This window comes from Humulus lupulus, chromosome 5, assembly GCF_963169125.1.
Source record: "Humulus lupulus chromosome 5, drHumLupu1.1, whole genome shotgun sequence".
Taxonomy (NCBI): domain Eukaryota; kingdom Viridiplantae; phylum Streptophyta; class Magnoliopsida; order Rosales; family Cannabaceae; genus Humulus; species Humulus lupulus.
Genome location: NC_084797.1, coordinates 4,045,354 through 4,064,242, shown reverse-complemented (window position 1 = coordinate 4,064,242; position 18,889 = coordinate 4,045,354). Strand labels below are relative to the sequence as shown.

General features: G+C 38.5%; 4 protein-coding genes across 4 annotated transcripts; all 4 read left to right on the top strand.

The window, feature by feature from the left end:
* Positions 1-1,973: 1,973 nt before the first annotated feature.
* Positions 1,974-4,085, top strand: LOC133834186 (cytochrome P450 89A2-like). Its single transcript, XM_062263701.1, has one exon. The coding sequence runs from the start codon at positions 2,021-2,023 to the stop codon at positions 3,560-3,562; it is 1,542 nt and encodes a 513-aa protein (XP_062119685.1). The 5' UTR covers positions 1,974-2,020; the 3' UTR covers positions 3,563-4,085.
* Positions 4,086-5,953: 1,868 nt separating this feature from the next.
* Positions 5,954-7,874, top strand: LOC133834184 (cytochrome P450 89A2-like). Its single transcript, XM_062263698.1, has one exon. The coding sequence runs from the start codon at positions 6,162-6,164 to the stop codon at positions 7,704-7,706; it is 1,545 nt and encodes a 514-aa protein (XP_062119682.1). The 5' UTR covers positions 5,954-6,161; the 3' UTR covers positions 7,707-7,874.
* A 2,116-nt stretch (positions 7,875-9,990) lies between these two features.
* Positions 9,991-12,344, top strand: LOC133834185 (cytochrome P450 89A2-like). The gene has a single exon (XM_062263700.1). The coding sequence runs from the start codon at positions 10,187-10,189 to the stop codon at positions 11,729-11,731; it is 1,545 nt and encodes a 514-aa protein (XP_062119684.1). The 5' UTR covers positions 9,991-10,186; the 3' UTR covers positions 11,732-12,344.
* A 3,589-nt stretch (positions 12,345-15,933) lies between these two features.
* LOC133834187 (cytochrome P450 89A2-like) lies at positions 15,934-18,425 on the top strand. The gene is made up of 2 exons (XM_062263702.1): positions 15,934-17,570; positions 17,659-18,425. Exon 1 carries the CDS (start codon positions 15,987-15,989, stop codon positions 17,523-17,525), a length of 1,539 nt encoding a protein of 512 aa, XP_062119686.1. The 5' UTR covers positions 15,934-15,986; the 3' UTR covers positions 17,526-17,570; positions 17,659-18,425.
* The last annotated feature ends 464 nt before the right edge of the window (positions 18,426-18,889 follow it).

The window sequence follows — 18,889 nt, the reverse complement described above, 5'->3', positions numbered from 1 at the left end:
AATCCCGGACCCCTGGCACTGTCCGGGCCAAGGGTAAACGAAGCGGGACAAAGGTAAATGGACCCGGATCACCCCGCCCCCGGTTGAAGAGGCCAGGCGTCCAGGATCCTGACGCCGCCTCGCTCCACGTGGGCGTTGTCCCCCACTTTCCACCTGCAGAAAAGGTCACCTCGGGATTGCACGCCGATGTGTCAGGACTGCGCAGCCAAGTAATCTGACTGGTCTTGTCTCCTGAATTTGCCTTGTGACTCGAAGTGATCAGACCAAAAGCGCCGTTTTGTCGGGCGATGCATAGTTCTAAGGTCAACCTATTGGGCCTTAGCTGATTTGGACTCCATGTATTTTGTATCTTTTTGTATTGGGCCTCCACTAGAAAGACCACTTATTTCCATTTCCCCGATGGGCCTGGGTCGGATCCGGCCCAGACCCGGTATTCCCATACGCCTATAAATATAAGTTACAGAACACTGTAAAAGGGGTCTCCTTTCACGAAAAAGACAGGAACTCTGTCAAAATATAGAGAGAAAACTCCATTGTAAAAACTTCTTCAAGCTCTAATAATATAGACTCGTGGACTAAGGCTAGTTAACGCCCCAACCACGTAAAAACCCCGTGTCGATCTTCTGTTTTCAGTATTATTATCAGTAAATATTACTCATTAATAGAGTTGCCGAAAATCTTGGTTAACACTTAGTAAGTAGTTGTGCATGAATCCTCTAGCACCTTTCAAGTAAAGGTGGCAAATCTATTTTTAAGGAAAGTCTATTTTGCGTGCTTCTACCTAATTTTAGTCATTGTATTTTACTTTTGTATTTCTATTCTTCAATTAAATATATTTATATATATGTTTTCTTTTTCTCTACTATATTGTTTCTAACAACCTTAAAACACATTTGCCCTCTCTAACTGAATTATTTAAGTGCTTGGATGACAACACCTTAAGTATTTTAATCGCTAATTACTCATTTAATTCCTGCCACCTAAGCAATTAACAGAAAAATTAACCGCAGATACCATCAGCACCAATTTTTTTAAAGTCAGGTGCTTTGAGGGTAAAAAAAAAACTTAAAGTATTTAAGTTGATGAAGGACAACAACTTTTGATAGTTTAGCAGCACATTCAAAAAATGTGTGTGTGGGGCTATGGCCACCCTTGCTCTCAACTTTTAGAAAAGTATAGCAGCCTTGTGTGGATTATGTTAAAGTCACATGAATGGAACGTGTCAATCAAGTACAACAAAGAACAAATTATATATCTCTTCTATGCAACAAAGAAGACATTCTATATCTCTCTTCTGTCCAACAAAGTGGATTCATAATGGAAATTTTTTGTTTTAAATGTTTTTTATTTTTTTAAAGTTAATTTTAACGGAATATTTTTATAATTAATGGTAGTTTGTAATTAATTAAATTAAAAATTAAAAAATTAAAAAAAATATTTTTGAGATATTATACAATAATAATTATTTAAAAATAATAAATAATTAAATAAATTAACATATGATATTTTTGAGATATTTTATAATGATAATTATTTAAAAATAATAAGATTATAACTTAATTTAATTAAACTTAAACTCACTTATTAGAATAAGATCATATTAAATATATAATATAATCTACTGTGAATTAACAACAAATTACTTTTTTTTTTTAAAAAAAAAAATAGCAAGAAACTTAAATTTAAATTCCACGCATAATATTTAATATTACAATAAACATATTATATATGATCTTCTATTGTCCTTTCTAAATTCAAAAACTAGAACAAACATAAACTTAAACAAAAATAAATAAATTATTTAATTAAAATATGATATTTATTTAAAATTTATATAATATTAATATAAATTTAATAAAAATAATTAATAAATTTTATAAATAAAACGTGTGCATATTGCACTTTGCTTCTATAAATTTATGCACGTGCATATTCCACGCATAATCTAGTATATATAAATAAGCTTACTTGAGAGACTCAAAGTAACACCCTGCACACCAGAGTGAAGGAAAACTCATCAATGGAAGTCAGTGGCGGTGGTTGGTGGTGGCTCATCCTCATCCTCATCCTCATCCCTCTCTTCCTTCTCAAATTCATTTCCAGAAGAACCCCAACTCTCCCTCCGGGACCCTTCACCATTCCCTTAATCGGCAACATCGTATTCCTCGGAAAATCATTCATCGACCTCGAGCCCATCCTCCGCAACCTCCACGCCAAGTACGGCCCCGTTGTCTCTCTCTGCATCGGCTCCCGCCGAACCGTTTTCATCGCTGACCGTCACCTCGCCCACGAAGCCCTCATACACAACGGCGCCGTATTCGCCGACCGCCCTCCTGCTGTCACCACCACTAAAATCTTTAACAGCGACCAGCACAACATCAACTCCGCCGGGTACGGCCCAACCTGGCGCCTGCTCCGCCGCAACATCACTTCCGAGATCCTCCACCCTTCGCGGGCCAAGTCCTATTCTCGCGCTCGCAAATGGGTTCTCGATATTCTCTTCAAACGCCTCGAATCCGATGCTCAAAGCGCCGCCGTTGGTGCCCGCATAATAGATCACTTCCAGTACGCCATGTTTTGCCTCTTGGTTTTGATGTGCTTCGGCGACAAGCTTGAGGAGTCGAAGATCAAAGAAATCGAGGCCGTTCAACGTCGATTGCTGCTGGCCTTCTCACGCTACAACATACTCAATTTCTTACCAAGTTTAACCAAAATTCTATTCAGAAAGCGGTGGCTGGAGTTGTTGCAGATCCGCGATGACCTACGTGAGGTTCTGGTGCCCCTCATCAATTCCCGGAAGAAGGTTGAGGAAGCCAAGGTTGCTACCAATGATGATGATGATTTCGTGCTTTGCTATGTGGATACTTTACTGGGTCTGGAGCTACCAGAGGAGAAGAGGAAGCTTGATATCGGAGAAATGGTGAGCTTGAGCTCTGAGTTTCTGAACGCTGGCACTGACACGACCTCCACGGCACTGCAGTGGATCATGGCCAATGTAGTGAAATATCCCCAGATTCAAGAGAAGATTTATGAGGAAATAAAAGGAGTGGTAGGAAATGATGATGGTGGAAGAAGAGTGGAGATTAAAGAGGAGGATTTGCAGAAGATGCCTTATTTGAAAGCTGTGACATTGGAAGGGCTGAGGCGCCACCCGCCGGCGCACTTTGTGGTGCCGCACGCGGTGAGTGAGGATATTGTGGTGGGTGGACATGTGGTGCCGAAGAAGGCAACTGTCAACTTCATGGTGGCGGAGATGGGATGGGACCCAAAGGTGTGGGAGGATCCCATGGCGTTCAAGCCAGAGAGGTTTCTGGTTGGTGATGATAGTAAGGTTGAGTTTGATATAACTGGGAATAGGGAGATAAAGATGATGCCTTTTGGGGCGGGGAGGAGGATATGCCCTGGCTCTGGTCTGGCCATGCTTCATTTGGAGTATTTTGTGGCCAATTTGGTTTGGAAGTTTGAGTGGAATAAGGTTGATGAAGTTGATTTGTCTGAGGCACAGGAGTTCACCACCGTCATGAAGCATCCTTTGAATGCGCGCTTGACTCCAAGGCACTAGACTAGACCTTGTTAACTATATATATATATATCCATGTATCTAGGACCACCTAGTACAGCCATATGATTCTAGTTGATTCAGTTTGTCAGCATATGTAACGTACAACACATTTCCATCACAAATATATATATATATAATATATATATAAAATATCAACCACTTTTTGTTTGTATTGGCTTTAATATTGAAAGCTAATTCTATTGGCAAAAGAGTGAGTTGCAATGGGGGAAGTGAGGAATAAGCAGGTGTTGCTCAAGGACTTTGTGTGTGATTTTCCCAAAGAATGAGACAGACATGGTCATAACATCTTCCACTATCCAACTTAAGCTTCCTCAAGATGCTTCCAAATGGGGTTCTGGTGAAGAATCTTTACTTATCTTTTGATCCCTTCATGGGATTCTGTACGAAGAACCAAAACAAGAAGGCCTCTTCCTCCTCCTCCTCTTATATATAATGTTATCTTTTGTTTTCTTAAACAAAAATAAACATGAATGTGTCCAGGTATGCCTGGTATGACTGGTTATGCTGGTTTCTTCGAGATTTGCTATCCAAAAAAGGGGAATATGTGTTCATTTCTGCAGCAGCATGAGGAGTTGGTCAGCTTGTTGGGCAGTTTGCAAAGCTGTTGCGAGTGCTGGAAGCAAAGAAAAAGTTGAGTTGTCGAAGAACAAATCGAGTTTCGATTATAAACAAGAGCCTGACTTGGATGATGCAGCTTTGAAGAGTTGAAACATGTCGTGTATGTGCAAGTATTGATATCATTTATGTTGTTTTGATTGGATTGGATTGGATTGGATCTGTTCTACAAAACACCAGAACCCATGCTCGAATTGCTGTTTGTGGAATGATCTCGCAGTACAATAACCTGATGAGGATGATGGTGTTGGTGTGCATAATCTTATGAATTTGTTCTGCCTTACATCAATCGAACAAGGCAAGATTGTGTATGTGTAAAGCTCTTCACCGGTGGCAACATTGGAAAACAACTACTTGTTGTCTCTTTGGATTGATTTTCTTTGCTTTGTTACCAACATTGCTATTGTTGGTCAAACACTTTAACAGCAGACCACAAAAATTGCAAGTCAAATGTTGCTTTCCTGCTCTGCTCTGTGTTATGCTATTTCTTCATATAGAATCTATAAACTCAATTAGGAATTACAAGAAAGATAAAGCTAAAGTTGGTTTTAACTACAATGTTCAATTTTGCTGTTGAGTCTACAATAGTGGTACTCAAATGTAAAGTATTATACACTATTTTTGTTCTTTTTATTGATTTGACATTTTCATTTTCTCTTCTTAAATTGCATTTATATCTCAGGCAACCCCAACCATTAACACTAAAATTTGATTGAACTAACATTAAAATGAAGTAATTTTAATGCCATATTTTTTTTTCAATCCAACCACAATACTAAAAAATATATTAACATTATTATATTCTCCACAAAGTACATATTATAATATTATATTATTTTATCTTACAAATTAAATAATATACATATATTTATATATATAAAATACTAATATAAAACACAAAAAGAAAAAAATGCCGTAGTGAATAGTATCACATCAATAATGTCGTGACGTTCATGTACACCATTTTGCAATCCCATTTAGAGTCTCATTGGAGTGATATATGGTGTAGGATCAACATCATATATAGTATTGCACCAACACCAAAACTAAGGAATCTTAGCATCATTTTTTTTTCCATTCCAACCGCAATACCAAAAATTACACCAAAAAGTATATTCTTTATTATTTTATCTTATATATAAGATAATATACATATATATTTATTATTAAATACTAATATAAAAAAACAAAATAGTACTACTTTTTGTTTTGCCGTAGCTTGACAATATAATAGTGGGATAAATGGAGTTGGATTGAATTTGATTTTGTGTATTTTTAGCACTATATTTGATGTTTTGCAGTCCGGTTGGAGCTGCCGTAAGAGGGATCCAACTCAAATAGTTGAACTTAGGTTACTATTAGTATTTTCATAAAGACTCAAATGCATGATTCATGACTCAAACTAGTTACTACTCACTTTTATTATTGTTTCACATTTAAACTAATCATATAGTTAATCATATCTTCTCCATTTTCAACATCTCATAAAATGTGGCTTAACTTTTACTTAACCAAGTTGGAGTGAACTAATCAATGACATAAGAAGAAAGATAATGTTAAGATATCCAACATTATATATATATAAACATAAACAAGTTAGGTACTTTTAGACATGTATTAGAAAAGTATATAGTTTAGTGAAATATCATTGAATTATAATGTTATTAATTAGATATCAAAGAAATCATTTTATTTTTTTTATGGATTAGTTTACTATGATTGGAACCTGTCAAGCAAGAATAAATAAATAAAGACTTTTACCAGTCTAAAGATACACCCATAAATCTCGTCTAAACAAACAAACACCATATTTAGTCTTCCTATTAGCTAATATGCTGTTTGGCTAGCTTACTTGAGAGACTGAAAGTAACACTGCATACCAAAGAGAAAACCAAACACCATATTTATTCTTCTGTTAGCTAATATGCTGTTTGGCTAGACCAAAGTCAAGGAAAACAAATCAATGGAAGTCAGTGGCGGTTGGTGGTGGCTCAGCCTCTGCCTCAGTCTCATCCTTATCCCTCTCTTCCTTCTCAAATTCATTTCCAAAAGAAGCCCAACACTCCCTCCGGGACCCTTCGCCATTCCCTTAATCGTCAACATCATATTCCTCAGCAAATCATTCTCCGACATCGAGCCCATCATCCGCAACCTTCACGCCAAGTACGGCCCCGTTGTCTCTCTCCGCATCGGCACCCGCCGCGCTGTCTTCATCGCCGACCGTGTCCTCGCCCACCAAGCCCTCATCCATAACGGCGTCGTATTCGCCGACCGCCCTGCCGCTCTCCCCACCGCTAAAATCTTCAACAGTAACCAGCATAACATCAGCTCCGCCAGGTACGGCCCAACCTGGCGACTGCTCCGCCGCAACATCACTTCCGAGATCCTCCACCCTTCGCGGGTCAAGTCCTATTCCCGCGCTCGCAAATGGGTTCTCGATATTCTCTTCAAACGCCTCGAATCCGATGCTCAAAGCGCTGCCGCTGGTGTCCGCGTAATGGATCACTTCCAGTACGCCATGTTTTGCCTCTTGGTTTTGATGTGCTTCGGTGACAAGCTTGACGAGTCAAAGATCAAAGAAATCGAGACCATCCAACGTCGCATGATGCTGGCCTTCTCACGCTTCAACATACTCAATTTCTGGCCCAGTTTGACCAAAATTCTATTCAGAAAGCAGTGGCAGCAGTTGTTGCAGCTCCGCGATGACCAACGTGAGGTTCTGGTGCCCCTCATCAATTCCCGGAAGAAAGTCGAGGAAACCAAGGTTTCTACCTGTGATGATAATGATGATTTTGTGCTTTGCTATGTGGATACTTTACTGGGTCTGGAGCTACCAGAGGAGAAGAGGAAGCTTGATATAGGGGAACTGGTGAGCTTGAGCTCCGAGTTTCTGAACGCTGGCACTGACACCACCTCCACGGCGCTGCAGTGGATCATGGCCAATATAGTGAAACATCCCCAGATTCAGGGGAAGATTTATGAGGAAATAAAAGGAGTGGTCGGAAATGATGATGGAAGAAGAGTGGAGATTGAAGAGGAGGATTTGCAGAAGATGCCTTATTTGAAAGCTGTGATATTGGAAGGGCTGAGGCGCCACCCGCCGGCGCACTTTGTGGTTCCGCACGCAGTGAGTGAGGATATTGTGGTGGGTGGACATGTGGTGCCGAAGAAGGCAACTGTCAACTTCATGGTGGCGGAGATGGGATGGGACCCCAAGGTGTGGGAGGATCCCATGGCGTTCAAACCGGAGAGGTTTCTGATTGGTGATGATAGTAAGGTTGAGTTTGATATAACTGGGAATAGGGAGATAAAGATGATGCCTTTTGGGGTGGGGAGGAGGATATGCCCTGGTTCTGGTCTGGCCATGCTTCATTTGGAGTATTTTGTGGCCAATTTGGTTTGGAAGTTTGAGTGGAATAAGGTTGATGAAGTTGATTTGTCTGAGGCACAGGAGTTCACCACCGTCATGAAGCATCCTTTGAATGCGCGCTTGACTCCAAGGCACTAGACTAGACCTTGTTAACTATATATATATATATCCATGTATCTAGGACCACCTAGTACAGCCATATGATTCTAGTTGATTCAGTTTGTCAGCATATGTAACGTACAACACATTTCCATCACAAATATATATATATATAATATATATATAAAATATCAACCACTTTTTGTTTGTATTGGCTTTAATATTGAAAGCTAATTCTATTGGCAAAAGAGTGAGTTGCAATGGGGGAAGTGAGGAATAAGCAGGTGTTGCTCAAGGACTTTGTGTGTGATTTTCCCAAAGAATGAGACAGACATGGTCATAACATCTTCCACTATCCAACTTAAGCTTCCTCAAGATGCTTCCAAATGGGGTTCTGGTGAAGAATCTTTACTTATCTTTTGATCCCTTCATGGGATTCTGTACGAAGAACCAAAACAAGAAGGCCTCTTCCTCCTCCTCCTCTTATATATAATGTTATCTTTTGTTTTCTTAAACAAAAATAAACACGAATGTGTCCAGGTATGCCTGGTATGACTGCTTATGCTGGTTTCTTCGAGATTTGCTGTCCAAAAAAGGGGAATATGTGTTCATTTCTGCAGCCGCATGAGGAGTTGGTCAGCTTGTTGGGCAGTTTGCAAAGCTGTTGCGAGTGCTGGAAGCAAAGAAAAAGTTGAGTTGTCGAAGAACAAATCGAGTTTCGATTATAAACAAGAGCCTGACTTGGATGATGCAGCTTTGAAGAGTTGAAACATGTCGTGTATGTGCAAGTATTGATATCATTTATGTTGTTTTGATTGGATTGGATTGGATCGGATCGGATCTGATCTGTTCTACAAAACATCAGAACCCATGCTCGAATTGCTGTTTTTGGAATGATCTCGCAGTACAACCTGATGAGGATGATGGTGTTGGTGTGCATAATCTTATGAATTTGTTCTGCCTTACATCAATCGAACAAGGCAAGATTGTGTATGTGTAAAGCTCTTCACCGGTGGCAACATTGGAAAACAACTACTTGTTGTCTCTTTGGATTGATTTTCTTTGCTTTGTTACCAACATTGCTATTGTTGGTCAAACACTTTAACAGCAGACCACAAAAATTGCAAGTCAAATGTTGCTTTCCTGCTCTGCTCTGTGTTATGCTATTTCTTCATATAGAATCTATAAACTCAATTAGGAATTACAAGAAAGATAAAGCTAAAGTTGGTTTTAACTACAATGTTCAATTTTGCTGTTGAGTCTACAATAGTGGTACTCAAATGTAAAGTATTATACACTATTTTTGTTCTTTTTATTGATTTGACATTTTCATTTTCTCTTCTTAAATTGCATTTATATCTCAGGCAACCCCAACCATTAACACTAAAATTTGATTGAACTAACATTAAAATGAAGTAATTTTAATGCCATATTTTTTTTTCAATCCAACCACAATACTAAAAAATATATTAACATTATTATATTCTCCACAAAGTACATATTATAATATTATATTATTTTATCTTACAAATTAAATAATATACATATATTTATATATATAAAATACTAATATAAAACACAAAAAGAAAAAAATGCCGTAGTGAATAGTATCACATCAATAATGTCGTGACGTTCATGTACACCATTTTGCAATCCCATTTAGAGTCTCATTGGAGTGATATATGGTGTAGGATCAACATCATATATAGTATTGCACCAACACCAAAACTAAGGAATCTTAGCATCATTTTTTTTTCCATTCCAACCGCAATACCAAAAATTACACCAAAAAGTATATTCTTTATTATTTTATCTTATATATAAGATAATATACATATATATTTATTATTAAATACTAATATAAAAAAACAAAATAGTACTACTTTTTGTTTTGCCGTAGCTTGACAATATAATAGTGGGATAAATGGAGTTGGATTGAATTTGATTTTGTGTATTTTTAGCACTATATTTGATGTTTTGCAGTCCGGTTGGAGCTGCCGTAAGAGGGATCCAACTCAAATAGTTGAACTTAGGTTACTATTAGTATTTTCATAAAGACTCAAATGCATGATTCATGACTCAAACTAGTTACTACTCACTTTTATTATTGTTTCACATTTAAACTAATCATATAGTTAATCATATCTTCTCCATTTTCAACATCTCATAAAAAGTATATAGTTTAGTGAAATATCATTGAATTATAATATTATTAATTAGATATCAAAGAAATCATTTTATTTTTTGTATGGATTAGTTTACTATGATTGGAACCTGTCAAGCAAGAATAAATAAATAAATAAATAAAGACTTTTACCAGTCTAAAGATACACCCATAAATCTCGTCTAAACAAACAAACACCATATTTAGTCTTCCTATTAGCTAATATGCTCTTTGGCTAGCTTACTTGAGAGACTGAAAGTAACACTGCATACCAAAGAGAAAACCAAACACCATATTTATTCTCCTGTTAGCTAATATGCTGTTTGGCTAGACCAAAGTCAAGGAAAACAAATCAATGGAAGTCAGTGGCGGTTGGTGGTGGCTCAGCCTTTGCCTCAGTCTCATCCTTATCCCTCTCTTCCTTCTCAAATTCATTTTCAAAAGAAGCCCAACACTCCCTCCGGGACCCTTCGCCATTCCCTTAATCGTCAACATCATATTCCTCAGCAAATCAATCTCCGACCTCGAGCCCATCCTCCGCAACCTTCACGCCAAGTACGGCCCCGTTGTCTCTCTCCGCATCGGCACCCGCCGCTCCGTCTTCATCGCCGACCGTGTCCTCGCTCACCAAGCCCTCATCCACAACGGCGCCGTATTCGCCGACCGCCCTGCCGCTCTCCCAACTGCTAAAATCTTCAACAGCAACCAGCATAACATCAGCTCCGCCAGGTACGGCCCAACCTGGCGCCTCCTCCGCCGCAACATCACTTCCGAGATCCTCCACCCTTCGCGGGTCAAGTCCTATTCCCGCGCTCGCAAATGGGTTCTCGATGTTCTCCTCAAACGCCTGGAATCCGATGCTCAAAGCGCTTCCGTTGGTGTCCGCGTAATGGATCACTTCCAGTACGCCATGTTTTGCCTCCTGGTCTTGATGTGCTTCGGTGACAAGCTTGACGAGTCAAAGATCAAAGAAATCGAGACCTTCCAACGTCGCATGATGCTGGCCTTCTCACGCTTCAACATACTCAATTTCTGGCCCAGTTTGACCAAAATTCTATTCAGAAAGCAGTGGCAGCAGTTGTTGCAGCTCCGCGATGACCAACGTGAGGTTCTGGCGCCCCTCATCAATTCCCGGAAGAAAGTCGAGGAAACCAAGGTTTCTACCTGTGATGATGATGATGATTTTGTGCTTTGCTATGTGGATACTTTACTTGGTCTGGAGCTACCAGAGGAGAAGAGGAAACTTGATATAGGGGAACTGGTGAGCTTGAGCTCCGAGTTTCTGAACGCTGGCACTGACACCACCTCCACGGCGCTGCAGTGGATCATGGCCAATATAGTGAAACATCCCCAGATTCAGGGGAAGATTTATGAGGAAATAAAAGGAGTGGTCGGAAATGATGATGGAAGAAGAGTGGAGATTGAAGAGGAGGATTTGCAGAAGATGCCTTATTTGAAAGCTGTGATATTAGAAGGGCTGAGGCGCCACCCGCCGGCGCACTTTGTGGTGCCACACGCAGTGAGTGAGGATGCTGTGGTGGGCGGACATGTGGTGCCGAAGCAGACAAGGGTCAACTTCATGGTGGCGGAGATGGGATGGGACCCCAAGGTGTGGGAGGATCCCATGGCGTTCAAGCCAGAGAGGTTTCTGGTTGGTGATGATAGTAAGGTGGAGTTTGATTTAACTGGGAATAGGGAGATAAAGATGATGCCTTTTGGGGCGGGAAGGAGAATATGCCCTGGTTCTGGTCTGGCCATGCTTCATTTGGAGTATTTTGTGGCCAATTTGGTTTGGAAGTTTGAGTGGAATAAGGTTGATGAAGTTGATTTGTCTGAGGTACAGGAGTTCACCATCGTCATGAAACATCCTTTGCATGCGCGTTTGACTCCGAGGCACTAGACTATATATAGCTTGTTAACTATCTATATATCTAGGACTACCTAGTACTTAAACGAGGATAGACGTTCGTTACATACATATGTACTTGGTTTAATTGTGTCTCAAGTCAAGAAAGACTAAAGCTTTATCATACAATAAATACAGAAGCCTCCAACAAGATATGAATGAATGATTTGGTGACTCTTCTCAAGAGAAGTTTGGTTAGTTTTGAAGTTTTAGAGATGGGATATTGGGGTCCAAACAAAATTAGCTGTTTCTTAAAACTATGTGTGGAAACTCAACAAGATTAGAGTTTTATCCTGATTCACTATTATATTTATGAACCAACTCTGTCGGTCAACTCTGGTCTGGCCATGCTTCATTTGGAGTATTTTGTAGCCTATTTGTTTGAGTGGAATAAGGTTGATGAAGTAAGTTGATTTGTCTGGGGTACAGGAGTTCATTGTCGTCACGAAGCATCCTTGGCATGCGTGGTTGACTCCGAGGCATTAGACCAGAGACCTTGTTATCGATCTATTTATCTATCCTAGGACTGCTTAGTACTCAAACTTTGCAACATTCATATCTGCTGTGTTGTGTCCAGTTGGTGCAATTAAGATATTCTTAGGCCTTATATGAAGGGTGTTCATTGGATGACATTCAATGTTTTTAAGCCCATCCGATCCGATCCAATCATCCAATTGGATGTTGGATTTTTGGAACCGATCCGATCCAATTATCTTGAACCAACCGATCCGATCCGATCCAATGGATGATTGGATCGGTTCGGTTCCATCCATTGGATGCATCCATTGGTTATCCGTTGGATCGGATCGGATCCATCCGATCTTTTAAAACCTTTATTTAGATTGATTTTTTAAAAAAAATATATTATTTCAATTATAAAAATACTAATTACTCATCCAAATAATAAAAATACAGTAAATGTAATAAAATATAATATATTTTAACTTTAAAAAAATATATAATATATTTTTTATTTGTATATTAATTGGATGGTATTGGATCATTATTGGATTGGATCGGTCGGTTGGATCCATTGGATTTACATGTCATCCAAGAACCGACCGATCCAATATTGGATTTTTAAAAATGTCATCCGATCCAATCCAATCATGATTGAATATCCAATTTTTAGCGGTTGATTGACATTGGATCGGTCGGTTTGTTATTGGATCGGATTGCTGCACAGCCCTATATGAAATGTAAAATATATGTTTCACTCTATAGGTATCTACAGTAAAACATTTATATAAAAATACTCTGTATAAAAATAATCTCATTTTTAATGTAAAAAAATTTGGTCACAATTTGAGTTAGTTATAAATAAGAATAAATTCAGCTTTAAGAAAGTATTATTTATATAGTAATAATTAATAATTATATATACAATCATTTGAGTATATATATGTTATGTCATTTATTTATACACATTGGAGAAAATTAATTATTTATTCTATATTTATATATATATATTATGTTATTTATTTGTACACACAAATGAGAAAATAAAAAATTTATTGGATATTTGAATTATTAAGTTATTTTTAAATATGTAATAGTTATTAGCGAGTTTTATTGTTATTGTTGATAAACATAAAATTAGTAATGTATAACGGTAAAAGCTCGGATATTTTATTTTATTTTTTTTTTGAAATAAAAGCTCGGATATTTTAAAGTAAAAGAAAATTGAGATTATTGGTGTAGAATGTCATAACTGGTTAATTAAAAATGCCAAGTTTATCATTTTATAGTGAGGTTCTTTTCTTTCATTTTGGTTTTCCTTAAGTATAATTCACAGAAGCCGATAGTGGTCAATATATGTTTTCATTAATTCATTGTCAAAGAAGATCTTTTCTTAATTTTGTTTTGTGCCAATTTATTTGGTTTGGTCTTGTGCCATTTTTTTTTGGCTTTGTTTTGTGCCAATTTGCTAGGCTGTCTTGTGCCATATTTTGACTTTGTCTTGTGTTATGGTGTATGCTGTTATGTTTTAATGTTATCCATAAAAAATTTCAATTACTAAGATTTTTTTTATGGAAAATAGGTAATTTTCATTAATAAAGTCAAAATGATATAACTTATTACAAGCTTATGCTCAGCAAACATTTACAATTTTCAAAGGAAAAAAAAGCCTATATAGAACCTTAAACTAAGTCCAATAGGCGCCATTAATTGAGCATCCAATAAATGTGAAGTAAACAAAACTTCATGTCGAATCGCAAGTTGACATATAAACTCTAATAATATAATGAAATAACACCAAAAATCAATCATAGAATTAAAGGTTTCATTATTAGAAAAAAAATCAACGATCCACCGATTATGTGAAGATTGACATGAAACGACGAACGATCACAAACCAAGAAACCAATATCTTGTTCGACCATAGCCAGATCTAACTGGAGTCCGTACAGGAAAATACTGTCACGAAGGCCATGAACCCCATCGGTAAGATTCCTGACAGTAGAATTAAACAAATAAACTACACAAACGAAAATAAAAACACACTGAAGACAATTACGCAAAACACAAAACTAAAACTAGTAACCATAACAAACAACTCGCAAAGCCCTTATCTATTTGACTTTGTAAGTTTTTTTTTTACCATTTCACCTACTTAAGTTGCTATGATATGTTGGGCACTGTGGCGCGTGCGGAATGACAGCGTGTGGAAGGCTAAGCAAGCGAGAGTGGTGAGTGTGTGCAATTTGGCTAAGAATACACTGTTTCAATGGACTAAAGCTCAGGATAAGTTGGAGGTTCCTACTGCTGCTTTCTTGACTAAAGATGATGGGGCAGAAAAGTGGACAAAGCCAGCAGAAGGTGTGATTAAAGTTAATGTTGATGCCGCTTTGTTTCCGGATGAAGGAAATTTTAGTTTTGCTTGTGTTGCACGCAATGATCAGGGGCATGCCATAGAGGCCATTACATGTTGTAAGCAAGGGGAGACGACCCCTGAAATGGCTGAAGCTATTGGGGTAAAGGAAGCATTGAGCTGGATTAAAAGGAAAGCATGGAATCAGGTTATTATTGAGACTGATTGCCTTACTGTGATTCAAGCTCTTCGAAGTTCAGTCGCAATGGACTCTTACTTTGGGAGTATTATTTCTGATTGTAAGAGTTTATGGAAGGATACGCTTATTTCTATTTCATTTGTTAAACGATCTGCAAACTGTGTTGCTCATGCCCTCGCAAGAGCATCCCGTTTGGTAGCTGATCGTGTTATCAAGAGTGGTGATTTCTCTCCTGCTTTGCTTGATGTAATGTTGAAGGATATTTGCTAATAAAATCCTTATTTCAAAAAAAAAGTTGCGTTTAGACCCAACTCTAGCAGTTGAACTTAGATTATTATTATTACTTAAAAGCATGACTCATGACTCATATGCAACTGCTCCAATTCAAGTTCCAAACTTAACTCAAATGTGGGATTCATGACTTAAACTAGTTACTACTTATTATTGCCTGCTCATTTTTATTATTACAATGGTGATGTCTTTTAAAATAATAATAAAACTTATCTTCAATAATAAATGTGTTTAGTGACATAAACACCATGTCTAAGCATAGGTGCTTCACATTTCAACTAATCATATATATATAATCAGAATGGCTAAGGGCACTACCATAAGTAGATGTTATAACATTATTGGTGCAATCCAATATCGGATCTCACTTATTTGAATTTAATAAATATTACGGAGTATCGCTAACCAATCAAAATGTGATACCTCATATGTTGTTGAACTTGTTAAGATAGAAAATAGCAAAAGTCATATATAATTCACCATCTCTTCTCTACTTTTAACATCTTTTAAAATGTGGCTAACTTTTACTTGAACCAAGATGGATTGACCTAATCAATCACATAAGAAAAAAAAATAATGTTAGAATTAATACATTATAACATGTATTGTATTAGAAAAGTAAATAGTCTAATGAAATATCATTGAATTGTAATATTATTATTAATTAGAGATATCAAATAAATAAATTTATAGTTTGTGTGGATTAGTTTACTACATATTAATGGAACTTGTCAAGCAAGTATATGGCCACAACAAAGATATTATTCTTATAAGAGAATTAAAAATAAATTATCAACAACCAAACACCATAAATAAATCTCGTCTAACAAGTTTACAGTCTTCACAACCAAACACCATATTACCAAATATGCTGTTTGGCTACCGTACTTGACGCATAGAACGTAACACTGCAGAGTGTACACACCAAAGTGAAGGAAAACAAATCAATGGAAGTCAGTGGCGGTAGTTGGTGGTGGCTCAGCCTCATCCTCATTCTCATCCCTCTCTTCCTTCTCAAATTCATTTCCAAAAGAAGCCCAACCCTCCCTCCCGGACCTCTCACCATTCCCATAATCGGCAACCTCTTATTCCTCCGCAAATCCTTCTCCCAACTCGAGCCCATCCTCCGCAACCTCCACGCCAAGTACGGCCCCGTTGTCTCTCTCCGCATCGGCACCCGCCGCGCCGTCTTCATCGCCGACCGTGTCCTCGCCCACCAGGCCCTCATCCACAACGGTGCCATCTTCGCCGACCGCCCTCCAGCCCTCCCCACCACTAAATTATTCAACAGCAACCAGCATAACATCAGCTCCGCAAGGTACGGCCCAACCTGGCGCCTCCTCCGCCGCAACATAACTTCCGAGATCCTTCATCCTTCGCGGGTCAAGTCCTATTCCAGCGCTCGCAAATGGGTTCTCGATATTCTCCTCAAACGCCTCGAATTCGATGCTCAGAGCGACGCCATTGGTGTTCGCGTAATGGATCACTTCCAGTACGCCATGTTTTGCCTCTTGGTTTTGATGTGCTTCGGTGACAAGCTTGACGAGTCGAAGATCAAAGAAATTGAGGCCATCCAACGTCGAATGCTGCTGGCCTTCTCACGCTTCAGCATACTCAATTTCTGGCTCAGTTTGACCAAAATTCTATTCAGAAAGCGGTGGCAGGATTTGTTGCAGCTCCGCGATGACCAACGTGAGGTTCTGGTGCCCCTCATCAATTCCCGGAAAAAGGTCGGGGAAGCCAAGGTTGCTACCAATGATGATGATTTTGTGCTTTGCTATGTGGATACTTTACTGGGTCTGGAGCTACCAGAGGAAAAGAGGAAGCTTGATATCGGAGAAATGGTGAGCTTGAGCTCCGAGTTTCTGAACGCTGGCACTGATACCACCTCCACGGCACTGCAGTGGATCATGGCCAATATAGTGAAACATCCCCAGATTCAGGGGAAGCTGTATGAGGAGATAAAAGGGGTAGTAGGAAATGATGATGGAAGAAGAGTGGAGATTGAAGAAGAGGATTTGCAGAAGATGCCTTATTTGAAAGCTGTGATATTAGAAGGGCTGAGGCGCCACCCGCCGGCGCACTTTGTGGTGCCGCACGCGGTGAGTGAGGATGTTGTGGTGGGTGGACATGTGGTGCCGAAGAAGGCAAGTGTTAACTTCATGGTGGCGGAGATGGGATGGGACCCCAAGGTGTGGGAGGATCCCATGGCGTTCAAGCCGGAGAGGTTTCTGGCTGGTGATGATAGTAAGGTGGAGTTTGATATAACTGGGAATAGGGAGATAAAGATGATGCCTTTTGGGGCGGGGAGGAGGATATGTCCTGGTTCTGGTCTGGCCATGCTTCATTTGGAGTATTTTGTGGCCAATTTGGTTTGGAAGTTTGAGTGGAATAAGGTTGATGATGATGTTAATTTGTCTGAGGTACAGAAGTTCACTGTCGTCATGAAGAATCCTTTGCATGTGCGCTTGACTCTGAGGCACTAGACATTGATATCTATCTAGGACTACCTGGTATTTAAACGAGGATAGGTGTGTGTTACATACATATCTACTTGGTTTAATTGTGTTGTGTCTCAAGTTAAATTGAATAATCACATCATTTATCTGTTGTGTTCAGTTGTGGTGAACTGGGGATTGGAGTCCTTTCATGATTTCATATTCATAAGAGACATCTCTGGTAATTAAGAAAGACTAAAACTTCATACAATAAATAAGGTACCAAGCACAAAAGCCTCCAACAAGATATGAATGATTTGGTGACTCTTCTTGGGAAGTTTGGTTAGTTTTGAAGTTTCAGAGATGGGATATTGGGGTCCAAACAAAATTATCTGTTTCTTAAAACTATGTGTGTAAACTCAGCTTTGATGTCTTGCTGGGGATATAGATTGTTTATGAACCAAGGCTCTGGTCTGGCAATGCTTCATTTGGAGTATTTTGTAGCCAATTTGTTTGAGTGGAATAAGGTTGTCTGAGGTACAGGAGCTCATTGTCGTCACGAAGCATCCTTTGCTTGCGTGGTTGACTCCGAAGCACTAGACCAGACCTTATTATTGATCTATGTTTATCCATCCTAGGACTGCTTAGTACTCAAACTTTGCTTCATACATATCTGCTGTGCTGTGTTCAGATGGTGTAATTAAGATATTCTTAGGCCTTATATGAAAAGTAAAATATATCTTTGTCCATGACAACCTTTCTATGAATAGTCAAAGCAAAATGTGGCTTGTTGGTGATGGAGCAGATAAGGACGCCATCTCTTTCTTTCTCCTATGGTGGCTTCGATTGCTCAAACCCTTCTCTCCAACTCTATCTGGTATTCTCTTCTTTCTCCTTTCACTTTGTAAAACTCTGGAAACTGAAATTGTTTGGTTCTTTTTTTGGAAATGTTATGCTAATTGATCAAAATTGTTGAGAGAACAGAAGCACAACTTTCACTCTAAAGGGTATCTACTTCAATTTCTTTGTTTATGTTACATAGTTTTGATTATTAACGAAGCAACATGTCTATAAATTCTTAGGTTGATGGGTATTTTCACAAGGAACAGGAGTGTGAAAAATGTGGTCTTATTATCGAAACAGGCTAAACATAAAACCAGTAAAGTATAAAGGTGAAAACTCGTTTGATTTTGAGTAAAAGAAAATTGAGAGTATTGCTATTTAGATAATTGGTGAAATGCCAAGTTTATCATTTGATAGTGAGTTTTTTTTTTTCTTTCTGTTGAACGGTAATCCACAGAAACTAAGATAGACTTCTTTGTACAAGTCAATTAAGTTAACTAGAGTACACCTAAGCTTTGAGTATTCAGTTAGACCTGTATGATTGTCTATAAATACCTCTGCAACTCTTT